The sequence below is a fragment of the Grus americana genome, chromosome 1, assembly GCF_028858705.1.
Source record: "Grus americana isolate bGruAme1 chromosome 1, bGruAme1.mat, whole genome shotgun sequence".
Classification (NCBI taxonomy): domain Eukaryota; kingdom Metazoa; phylum Chordata; class Aves; order Gruiformes; family Gruidae; genus Grus; species Grus americana.
This window is the reverse complement of record NC_072852.1, coordinates 107804582-107816949: the sequence shown is the minus strand read 5'-3', so window position 1 is coordinate 107816949 and position 12368 is coordinate 107804582. Positions and strand designations below refer to the sequence as shown.

Sequence of the window (12368 nt, the reverse complement as noted above, 5' to 3'; positions counted from 1 at the left end):
CTTAGGCACCTTTGCAGCAAACCCTTTTGCCCAAGCAGATGTTTGCCCAAGCAGATGTGTCAGTAGTTTAGAAACTTTGGATGTTCACAGACAGTAATTGTAAACCAGGATCGCACCCATGTGGTGCTCCTTCAAGTCCTTTCTTGGGTGTGACAGCTATCAGAATTTCATAGGTTTACCCTTGCTTTACCATATACTACAAAAGGAAGCCTCAGTATAACCAGAATTCAGTTTTATGCAGTCTAACCCATTTCCTTATATTATAATGAAATAAATATATGTATATATGTGTGTGTGTATATGTGTGTGTGTGTACATATATATGTGTGTGTATATATATATGTATCGCGGAATCACAGAATGGTAGGGGTTGGAAGGGACCTCTGGAAGATCCTCTACTCCAACCTCCTTGCTAAAGCAGGATCACCCAGAGCAGGTTGCACAGGATGGTGCCCAGGTGGGTTTTGCATATCTCCGGAGAAGGAGACTCCACAAACTCCCTGGGCAGCCTGTTCCTGTGCTTGGTCACCCTCACAGTGAAGAAGTTTTTCCTCATATTGAGATGGAACTTCCTGTGTTCCAGTTTGTGCCTGTTTTCCTTTGTCCTGTCACTGGGCACCACTGAAAAGAGTCTGGACCCATCCTCTTGACATCCACCCTTTAGATGTTTATAAGCGTTGATGAGATCCCCTCTCAGTCTTCTCCAGACTAAACAGACCCAGCTCTCTCAGTGTTTCCTTATACAAGAGATGCTCCAGTCCCCTAATCATGCTCATAGCCCTCCACTGGACCCTCTACAGTAGTTTCCTGTCTCTTGAACTGGGGAGCCCGGAACTCCAGGTGTGGCCTCACCAGGGCAGAGTAGAGGGGGAGGATAACCTCCCTTGACCTGCTGGTCACGCTCTTCCTAACGCACCCCACGATACCATTGGCCTTCTTGGCCACAAGGCATGCTGCTTGGTCATGCTATGTATGAAAGAGTCTCTTGGTGCCCCTACTGAACAAGTAATGAGTGAAGAAAACATGGTAAAATAAAGGTAAATTGTTAGGGATGGTGTGGATATATCACCTTATTGGGAAGATCCCTCAAAGCAGTGACCCTATGCCACCTGACAAGCATACAGGCCCCTGTAGAGACATTTTGGAAGTGCCCAAGGGAAGGCACACAAAAAAAATATCTTTGGAACAGCTAATTAGAAACTTTCCAGCAACCAGAACAAAACCAATTAATTAATCATAGTCTCTAGGAAAAAAGCCACTCTATCCAGAGAATGAAGTCCACACTATTAATATAAAATGGTTAGATAGTGTAGCTATCATACAAAAGGACAGAAGTGCCATGAGAGTCATAAGACTCTTTGTGTTGTGCTTTCTGCAATTCAAAGAGTGAATGCCAAGGAACATCCTTGATTCCTCGATTACTGAGTTTCTGGTATCCTGAGTCCCAGAAAATTAACACCCATGTTCCCCTGCTTTCTGAGATTGTTTTGGGTTTGTTTTCTTTTTTTTTTCCCCCCAAATTTGAGTTTAAAGTTTCAGAAAGAGTTCTCTGCTACTCAGTTGCAATTTTAAAATATACACATACATATATACACATATTTTACCTGTTTTAAAAGAAAGTCAGGCTTATAAAGTCAGTGCTAAAAAAAAAGAGGAATGTCAGAAGTTAGGCTTTCACTGCCACTGAAATTTACCCCTCTCGTGCATACGTATTAAAGTATAACTCCAATTATCTGGTCACATACAGGTTCTCTTCTTCATGGAGGTGTTCAACATTTCCTTTTATCTTCTTTATTCACTGTGTGGTGCCAGGTCTTATTAAATTCATAGCATTGAAACCTTACATTGAATAAAAAATTATTAGTTTGTCTCACACACTTCCTTATCTGCCATGCTCTGAACTGTAACATTTGGGTGCTTCACAAGTAATACTGAATTTAACATCACAATGGAAAAAAATGTGTCTGTATCCTAACTTTACACATAGAGAGGTGAGGTGCGGAGATATTTATTGCTGATGAGACTTACAGAATCAGATATGCCCACTGTTATCAAATGGCTAATTTTAAACCTGGGGCTTGATTTATCTTTACATTTATCAAAGCATTTTGCCTTGCAACAACATATTGTGTACTCCAAGCACTTTTTTAGCTGACGTCAACTATAGTCCAGCACTTCTAGCGTCACTGGACACTAAACTGAGAGTTTCATTAGTGGCCAAATGTGAAAAGTTTCCTAGCATTATAAAGGAGCCCTGTGGCACAAGCAGCAAGAAAAATCAGTTCTTCAATATGGCAAAATAATTGTTGCTTTGAAATCCTGACCGCCTTCTAGGAGGCTACCAGGCAGAAGGATAGTTTATTTACCTCTGTCTTTTAATTTGACATTGATTTTAAATGAATGCACTTCACTGGAAGCTTCAAGAGTCAAGTCTTTTAGACAGTCTTCCAGTGTATTGTCACCCTTTGTCTTGTTCCTGTAGGATAGATAAATACTAGTGCTGTTTGAATTTCCAGAGATTACTGCGAGTCTGTTACCAGTGAGTTCAGCACAGTGTGTAAGGTATTCTGCCCAGATGGAGAATTGCTGTGGGTATTGATGTGGGAGCAGAGTATTGCTTAGGATATTTTAGGGTAGAAATTTACATACTAAAGAGCATATTGCAAAATGTCTTTAGGGTGCAGATTAGCAGGTTTGCCTGAAAGCGTATGTTTGCGGCATAAGCTGCATTGCGAGTTTCTTGCCATCTTTTTAACAGCCTAATAGCCTAACTGAATGATCTAATAGCCATTGAACCTCTCTCATGTTCAGCTGCAATATGGGCAGATTTGAACACGCAGGGAAAATGAGTTTCCCGTTCTGCAGAAATGGAGAGTTGTCATCAATTATGTAGATACGTCCTGCACTACGTGTTCATCGTAACAGAGTGTGAGAAGGGGCATGCAGGACCGCTTATGATTGTAGGTCGCCTTAAAGCATTAGGTCACCGCTGAGCAGAATCTACCCCATAATTGCTCTCTTCTGTTTTAAAGGAGCATCTGCATTTTCTGTCAACTGTCTTTTGAGGGAGAAAGTGTATCTTTAGACCAGCAACTATTGCAGCTCTTTTGAGTGGATGTCACTGCGGCTTGCATAAATTCAAGAGCAGTTAAGAGTGTCACAGGAAGACTAGAAATTTTCTCTGATCCCAGTATTCAGTGCAGAGAATTCCTGCTATCTCTATAATAATGCTAAGTACTTTGTATGAGGAAGTGCCAACCATTTACAAAAAAAAAAAAAAAGAGAGAGAGAGAGAAGGGAGAATACCTAGAAATTATTACATTCTTTCATCAAACCGCAGTGCATGTCTCTGCAACTCTGCCTATGTGTGAATGTGTACCAAACCTATAGAGCTGTATGATGCTTAGCACAGCTGAATGCAGTTCTTTAATGCTAAGCATATTTTTAGTGGCCTGCTGGTGGTGTGACACATAATTACCACATAACAAATGGAGAAATGATGAAGTCACAGGTTTTGTTGTATATAAGACTGTGTGTGCATGTATATGTAGACACATACACATATGTATGTATATGTGTATACATACATATGCATGTACACATATAAATGTATGTGTAAGTGTACGTGAAATATAGCTGTCCTATACCTCACAAATATCTCTGGTTAATCCGTGTAATTATCCAAGAGTAGTTTTTTACTAATCAGAAAACTCAAAACAAAAAATCCACCTTTCTCAGTAAGTGAAGTGCCCTCTGAATAGTTTCCCATCATTCTGACCACATGAAAGGCCCTGTTCTTTCAGACTAGCTTTAAGTGGGTGTGAGAAATGGTTTCACGTCCTCTCCTTGATACTGAATGCAACTGGATGTTTATGGAAAACATTAAAAATGCATAGTATTTTCTTTCCTAAGTACCATCCCAGATCCTGAACAATGTAATCACTGTCAGTAACCTGAAATTCAGGCAGATTAATCAGCCCTGTTGCAATCAAACTTCTAATTGAAAGCTCTGTGAAACTTGTGTGAGCCCCAAATCACGGCAGCTTATAGCACCTATTTACATGACAACCTGGTTGTACTACTGCGTTCCGTTTTCATATTCCTTGTATTGTTTAGTCCTTTAGGTTAGGAACTTAGCAGTCTAGGAGGAAAACAGGTGTGTGAATAATTTGTATATTACCTATATGTAAGTAGACACACAGAAGTGTGATAGACTCAAAATTAGTATACTATAGGTCTATTATACGGGTCCAGTTCTTCTCAGGCAGTTGGTGGGTGCGTTTGTGTTTGTACCATGCCATACAAAGCAGTTTCCATAGTGTTTTGTAGCAGCACACCGTGACAGTTCAGCCTAGTCAATTCTGAATTTTCAGATACTCTCCACTAGGCAGCAGTCAGTAGAGCTTAAAAGCATAGCAAAGACAAAATGGAAAGTTCTAACAAAGTTATGCTGTCTTTCAGTGCAGCTTGTAACTCAGAAGTTAGGCAGGAATCAAACTCAGCGTTTGATTATTAAACATCATAGCTTTATTTTGTAATTTAGTTTGAGAATCTGTATTACAAAGTGCATGAAAGCGTTACTCTTGCTGAATTTTGTGGTAAACATGAGGTTCATAAAGTCTTTATGTCCGTAAAACATTTAATTAATGAAAGTCAAACATGGGTAAAAACAATTTACTCTGATTTACAGACTCCCTTCATCTGGAAACAGCTGCTTAATGTTCTTCTTAAAAACACAGCTTGATTCTTTCGGTATTAACAAGCTATTATTGTGAGTTATATCCCTCTTTCAGTGCATAAATTCACTTAAAGTGAATGTAGAGAAGTTTATAAAATGCAAGCTTAATGTTGTTGTAACATATGTTGCAAGGTTTTTAACAGTGACAGTTTTGATGAAAGACATTTCTGCTTTGCTCTCATAAATAAAGCTTTCTTCTTGCTTGCCCTGCTTTTTAATGTCTTAAGAATCTGTGTCCCTTCTGAATGCCTCGATAAACTGTAACAAGATTATAGGAGAAGTGTAATAGATCCCGGTTTTGTGTTTTCAGCCTTAAATTCATTTATTCTTAAGACAAGTCAAACAAATGTATCTAATTCTGAAATATCTTTGAGCTAGCAAATTGTCAAGAGCAGAAGAGGAATCCTACTTGTTGAATCTTAGTTATAACCAAGAAATTTACTGAACAGCTAGTCTTGTTATTTGTGCTCCACTTTCTTTGGCTCTTTATTTGATGGCTACAGAATCAGCTGGGTTTGGTTTGATTTTATCCATCAAATTGTTTTGACTGTTTTTTTCAGGCAAAATTCTAGCAAACATCGTAATAGCTTGAATCATTGTTTCATGCCTTTTTTTCCCCCAAGAGAAAAAATGCATGCAACCTCTCCAAGATAAAACACATTTTATGTTTTTTTCTTTAAATAAAAATCCTATTTGTAGCTATGATAGGTTAGAATTGTTAAGCTTCCATGTATGGTCCAATCTTGAATTGTGCTTGCCTAGCAACATATAAAACATCATCAGCTAAAACCAACATTCTGTCTCCATATGGTGGCCTGAGAGCATCACAACTCCAGGATGCAAAGAGGCTGCTTAGACTGTGAATGCAAGAAACAGCACGTGTCCTTGGAAATTGTTTTCTCTGCATCTGTCTTATGTTTATTTTACTTTCCTGAGCATCTCATGAAACGATGAGCTGTGAGCCAAGTAATGGACTAACTGAAAGCATGTAGGGTATCTTCAAAGACTTATCCTTTTCTGAAAAGAATTTGTTTTTCTTTTCCTCTCATATTTCAGCACAGCAGTAGCCAAGATGGGCTTAATAAGTTTACATGCAGTAAGCATTATGCCAAAGTTCTCTTTTTATGATTTGTTGCAGGGGTGGGGCCTTATTTTATCATTTAAGGTGGTATTTGTCATAATATATAGAGCTGAAGAAAGTAAAATAGAAAGAAATGTTCTGTAACAAGTAATGTGAGAAAAATGTTCTTTATAGACAATTAATCAACAGTGACTTACAAGAAAGCAGTTTGATTTTTAAATTCAGCAGCTTAAATGACTACTAATGTTCTCTTTTTCATGAGGACAAAAGTGTTCTAAGCAAATGTTTTGTTTTCTTTTTAACGTAACAGTTCCGTTGCTTTAATATGTTTATTGGTGTATTATTTAATGCCATTTCTAGGTCGACCGCCAATCCCAGTTTATTCAGGGCTACCGAGTAATGTATCGCCAAACGTCTGGCCTACCTTCTCCAGCTGTGTGGCAGAATTTGGAAGTCAAAGTCCCAACTGAGCGCAGTGCTGTCCTCGTCAGCTTGAAAAAGGGAGTCACTTACGAAATTAAAGTTCGACCTTATTTCAATGAATTCCAAGGAATGGACAGTGAATCAAAGTCTGCTCGTACCACAGAGGAAGGTTAGTAAAATGGTCAGAAAAGCAATAAGCTTCCATACCTAGCACTGGAGGTGAAATCAAGAATGATCATTTTGGTTATTGTGTGTATGTGTATGTTTGGCTTTATTTCTTCCACATGATTTCTGTTTGTTAGATACAGGGTTGGCATTGGAATTCAACATAATATTCAGTTTTGTGCTGTAAGTAAGTATTCCAGGAGAAAGCACTGGGCCAGTCCTATATTCTGGCTGATACGTCCTTCTAATGTGCAAATGGCTTTGGGTCTTCCAAAAAGTGTGCACAGCAGCCATTCTTTTGTAACCAGTCTTGCTGCAATAAAAGACTTTGGCCTGCACTTTGAAAATGAAAGTAATAAATGAAACCTTTTGCAGATGATTTTTTTGATGGTAAGCATATCTTTCTGAATGGGTAATAATGTAGATGAACAGTTTGTTTGGGAAATGGGGACTAGTGAAGGACAGATATTTAACTAGTCTGAAGGAACTCCAGTCTCAAGGGCATGCCACTTTATTGTTTCTGTTAGCACAACATTAATGGAACTGCCCTAGTTAGTCCTTCAGAGTTTCCTTAAGTATTTTTCAAGCCTACGTGAACCATGCAGGATGCATAGTAAACAGTTTACTGAAATGCAGAAGCATTTATAGCTATAGCATGTAGTGTGGTATATAGTTTTGCTAAGACATAGTTACTCCAGGACTGCATTTTTGTTGAAAAGTAAAGGAACTGAGGTGAAATATAAGTAATTTTGATCTTTTTCTCTTAGAAGTGTACAAGAAACCTACCTTTCTACCTATAATGCAACCTTTGCCTAGAGAATCTCTCCTGTAAAAGTAGAAGGATGATCATAACAATGATGGTTCATTTTGTTTCTGTTTCATTGATGCTTTTCAAAGCAAGGGAAAGAAATACTGGTGAAGTTTCAAAATGCTCTTACGGTTTCGGTGGGTTTTGAGCGCACTCTTTGCTTCCTATTGAAGATGCATCTTAATCATTTACAGTACTCTCCCGAGGTTTAATTTAGTGCTGATTGCCAAGTACTTTTTAATTCTAGAACGGACTCGCTTATTACTCACTTTTCTCTTTGATTTGTTATGATTATTGCCCAACAAGTAAGTAATCCTGAGAATAACTTGGTTGTAATCCCTGCTCTATAGATGAGGAAATTCAGTGTCCTGCAACATGTAGAAGAGTGTGTAGGAAGGCATTTTTCAAGTTTTAGAATTTGGAACTTCATAGTTCCCATTTCTTTGTTCAGACTATAAAGCCTAAATCAGTCAGTAAAGACACTCTGAACAAAGCTTTCAAAAAAAAAAAAAAAAAAGGAAAAGAAAATTGAAAAAAGCTTTATACAGATGAATTTGCTTTTCTAGAGTTAAAATGTACGATTTGCCCCCCCCCCACTATTGTCCAATTTAAATTGATTATTGTTGTTTATTTAGTTCATCTAACAGTCTCCTGCTAAAGGTAAATTAAGAACTACTGAAAGAGAGAAGATTTTGTACCTCCTGTCTATTTCTATAAAATACTTGAGGAATGACATTTTCTTTTATAAACCTCATCTCCCAGCAGAGCCTGTCAGGTAATTTCCTACTTTAAAGGCCACTTTGTTCATGTGAAATAACTTTCCACGTAGTGAAGATTTAAAAAACTTTTCTTGCCTACAGATATGTATAATTCACAGCCTAAGATCTGCTTTGTAGATTAATATAACCTTCAAGGAGTCTGTTTACAAGTGTCTCTCTCAAAAAAACATCAGCCTATAACACATAGTATTATCACCAGACAAATGTCAGCCCCTGTAAATAATTCTTCCTCTTGCTTGGGTGATAAAGTTAAGCACTTCCATGAGAAAATTAAGACATTCAGTAGAGAGTGTTCTCAGATATTTCCTTTAATTCCTCACCTTATCTTTGTAATTATATTGGTGTTCATATATTTAAAAAATAACATCAACTAAATGTTTAATGACAGTGGTTTGCTTCTCATCCGATGAAGAAAGATGGCAGTCTATTTAAAGGTATCCCACTTGCTGTGTCGCCTGTGATTCCATTTCGAAAATGAGCTTTTTTAGACTTGACTTTTAAAAAATGTCAGGTATACTATTTTTAGAAAATAATTTGAAAGAGTGATACGCGTGTTGGAAGTTTTTTGTGACATCAAAACTAATAGTCCTGGTAAAGGCAAAGTACGACCAAGAGGTAGTGGCAGCTTTCTGCTGGATTGAATTTTACATGCAATGTTACTTCTGAGGCCTACCTCCAAAAATCAATTTTGCTGCAGTTAGACTTTTCCTCTAGATCAGACATTTGTCACAGTTCAGTATCCATCCATCTCCTGCCTCTTTGGCCTTGTGAAGGTAACAAATGGAATTCTGTTTGGCTGCATCTGGAAAAGATGAGCAGCGATTTGGGTTCTTTCATATCTGTAAGAAGAAGCTGAGCACTGGAATAATTGACCTGTCAAGAAGCAGGCAAGGTGTTCTCCACAAGCCAGCAGCAAGGGAAATGAGAAAATGGTTTTAAAAATGTTATTTTTCAATGTGGTCTATTTAATAACTGCAGCAGTGTCAGACAAGTGGCTTAATTTATATCATGGTGCCAGCTTACAGAGTGATATTATCAGACAGAGGAAGCAGAACTGTTATATACATGTATGTGTATACATATATGAAAAGGAGCTAAATAAAGTATTTTTTAATATAATTTTCACTATTTCTTTCACACTTGCTCTGAAGATAGATGATTTCTTTTTCAATTACATCCACTGCTTTAAGTCTTTTTTTGGAATAACTTTGTGGAGTAGTATTTGTTCTGCATATTGTTTGTCACCACAAAAATATGACCATCAGTAATGGAAGTCTCCTTAGTTTTTATCAGCTGCTGCCTGTCAATTCCTTCCTACTTTAGTACAGCTCTTAAAATGATACTTTTAGCTGCATTCATCAGCTGCAATTTTAATTTTACTTCAAACTTACCATATATCCTCTAAAAAAAATAGACAGACACTGGTAGAATATTAACTAGAATATTCATGCAGTTTACATGCAAAGATAAATGAATACGTAAGTTTTCCTTAGAGTTAGAGTACAGTGTTCATTTTACATTTCTTTAGCATTTACTCTCCTCTCTCTCTGTGTTCCCAGGTATGTGTATATAAGAAATTATATTTCTGAATGCCCGTTGTGTTTGAGGATGAAAGTAAATGCATCTCAGCAAGTTGTTCCACTGTACTTAAAAACAAAAATGTGTTATACAGTGTTAAGCTTTGCCATTTTTATGATTATTATTTCCATATAAAATGTTGTTTTAATTAATATTGCACACATACATTTATTCATGGTTTTGTTGTTATTGAATAACTTGAAGACTTTTAAAATGCTAATTTTTTTTACTGTGTGGCAAATTATTTCACTTGCCATAAAATACACAATGCAACTATTAACTTCACCAGTTTTATGCTTTGCACGATTGCAAGTAGCCCAAGGCTACCTTTCCGTGCTTCACTTGAGCAGTCTAAGAGTCAAATTGTCTACAATACAGCTCCGTTCCTCCCCTCTACTACGCTGTTTCTCTACGTCATTCAAGGTCACAAGGACTCTACCTAGCACCATTCGCTTTGCAGCTGGACCAGGATCTGAAAATGTAGTTGTCAAAATGTGCAGCCTCACAGGACAGTCCTATATGTGTCATTTTTCCTCTGAATATTTTTTTCTGATGTAACCTTGCATGGCCCCTTTTCCCCAGCTCTGATACCCTAGTTTGAAGTTGTATGATTCCTGCGACAGCCTACTCCCACTCTTCAGGGTTATCAGGGTAAGGATTTGAGCTCAGTTCCTTGAGCCTGTGCCAAGTCAAGCACTGAGGAGCATCTGAAGTGGGAACATAGCCAGTCTCAAAGAGGCCACAGGGAAAAATAAGGAAATTTGGATTGGCTCAGGAAACTCGAATACTCCTGATATCTGTGGCTGGTTTTAGTTGTGTTAAACCTGCCAGACTTTAATACAAAGATGACAGTGGCTCTTTGCTTTTCCAAGAAGCGTGGTCCAGGTATGTTCACGTAGTCAGGAATAACTGTTAAAGGTAAGACTAGAGTCCTCTTGCCATAGAGCTTAGCAGTGAAGGAGTAGTCTCTGGATAGGAATATTCTAGAGCAGGGGACTGGAGTCAGGGAGCCATGACACATGATGTAGGATGCCTAAAACCAGAGGACTATCTAGATTTGAAATCGGTGCAGGGAGGAGTGATAAATATTTTAGGTTCTGGTACAAAGTGTACTATCATTCTTCAAAATAAGCCTCCAAATTTCATATTAAATGTTTTAAGATCATATTAAAGGCAATGACAAATATGTGGAAGAAAAATTCCTTAAGGAGTTATTAAACACAAAGACATCACCCTGGAACAGAAAGTCTCTGAGCAACAGGCTTTTGTGAAGTCGAAAATTGTCCTGGAGAGGTATCGCTACATGCTCACTTTATTAGTCCACACTTTCCTAGTCTCTTTCTATTAGTTTTGTGGCAGACTGGATAGATAGACTGGGATAGATGGACTACCATGGATCCTAGGACCAGTTCAGTGCAGCTGTTATCAATACCTTTTTTCCCCCAGGGACTAGACCTTAGCATAATACACTCGGCTTTGGTGACTTAGCTTGCCACTGCAGTGGAGTTTCAACGCTTGCCTAGAAGTAAGGGAGGGGAGAGGGGGGCTGCAAGTGGCTGAGGAAGGGACATATGCCACAGCCCTCTGCCGTGGCAGCTATAGCTATGATGGGAGAGCCCCCGCGTGGAGATGCAGCAGATGCTCACAGAGGGGACTTGACCGCAGCGGAGCTGCTGTGCCACTTCCCAAACAACATGTCCTGAGCCAACAAAAGCACCCTGCTGCTGATGTAGCTGCAAGAGGGGCTTTGCCAGCACAGCTCTGATCACTAACAGCTATGATTTTTTTTTCCACGCTTCTAGCCAACGTGGCAGGGCTGGCGAGCAATTGTCTTGTAGATATGGCCTTGGTACGCAGTGACCAGCCAAACAGCTGTGAATGGTTGAACTGAACAGGACTCTGAAGAGAAAACAATTTGCCTAGGGAAAAGAGGACACAAGTATATATCTGACCTAACTTAGCACCCCCCCGTTCACTGGCATTTGACGTAAAGCCCTGAGCACTTTTACCCTTTTCTACCTAGGAGTTGCAAGGCTTTATGTTCAAACCTGTTAAGTTAATGTCTTCCTGGAGAACAAATAGGAAACAAAAAAAGATCCTTAAACGTCTAGACCATGTGGGGAAAGAAGAATCAAAACACTCTTCAGGCCAGGTGAAGCACCCTTACATTATGACTTAGTTGATATATTCACAGCTACCCATGCATATTATGGAAAAGAAACGCAAGTGTGGAAAGAATTCCAATTCAAACTTAAGAAGTGCTAAATATAAATAAATGAGGAGTGATTTGTATTGATTCTCCATTGCCATAAATTCCACATTGTCATTCAGCACTATGCTTCTCTTCAGAACGGCATTTTTCAAAATTGTCAGTGCCTAACAAAATGTGCATACCTAGGCCTGCTGAGAGTGTGAACTTGGTATACTTTCTGCATGCTCTTACACTATTTCAGCAAAATTCGTGCTCTAGCAAATGGATTAATGTCTTGCTTCTGTTTGTTCTCTCTCCTTGGTGTAGCTCCAAGTGCCCCTCCTCAGTCTGTTACTGTCCTGACAGTTGGAAACCACAACAGCACAAGCATCAGCATCTCCTGGGATCCTCCCCCTCCAGATCACCAAAATGGAGTCATCCAGGAGTATAAGGTAGAAACGATGAGTAATGGGAGGGTTGTGTGTTTAAGGAAACAGCCTGCTTGAATTACAGAACAATAGCACTGTTTATGGATTTAGATTCTGACAGCATTTACAGCCGCCCATATAATTATATGGAGAAAGAGGACTGACTGCTTATGGATT

The 12368-nt window shown here is 38.6% G+C and overlaps 1 protein-coding gene across 17 annotated transcripts in view; it reads left to right on the top strand.

Annotated features, from left to right (window-relative positions):
* Positions 1-12368, top strand: part of ROBO2 (roundabout guidance receptor 2) — a 485452-nt gene that overhangs the window by 399125 nt on the left and 73959 nt on the right. For all 17 annotated transcript variants that reach the window (XM_054847356.1, XM_054847298.1, XM_054847318.1 and 14 more), the window contains 2 exons: positions 6180-6411; positions 12091-12215. In XM_054847356.1, the coding sequence (XP_054703331.1) occupies positions 6180-6411; positions 12091-12215 (357 nt within the window). The remainder of the gene's footprint in view (positions 1-6179; positions 6412-12090; positions 12216-12368) is intronic.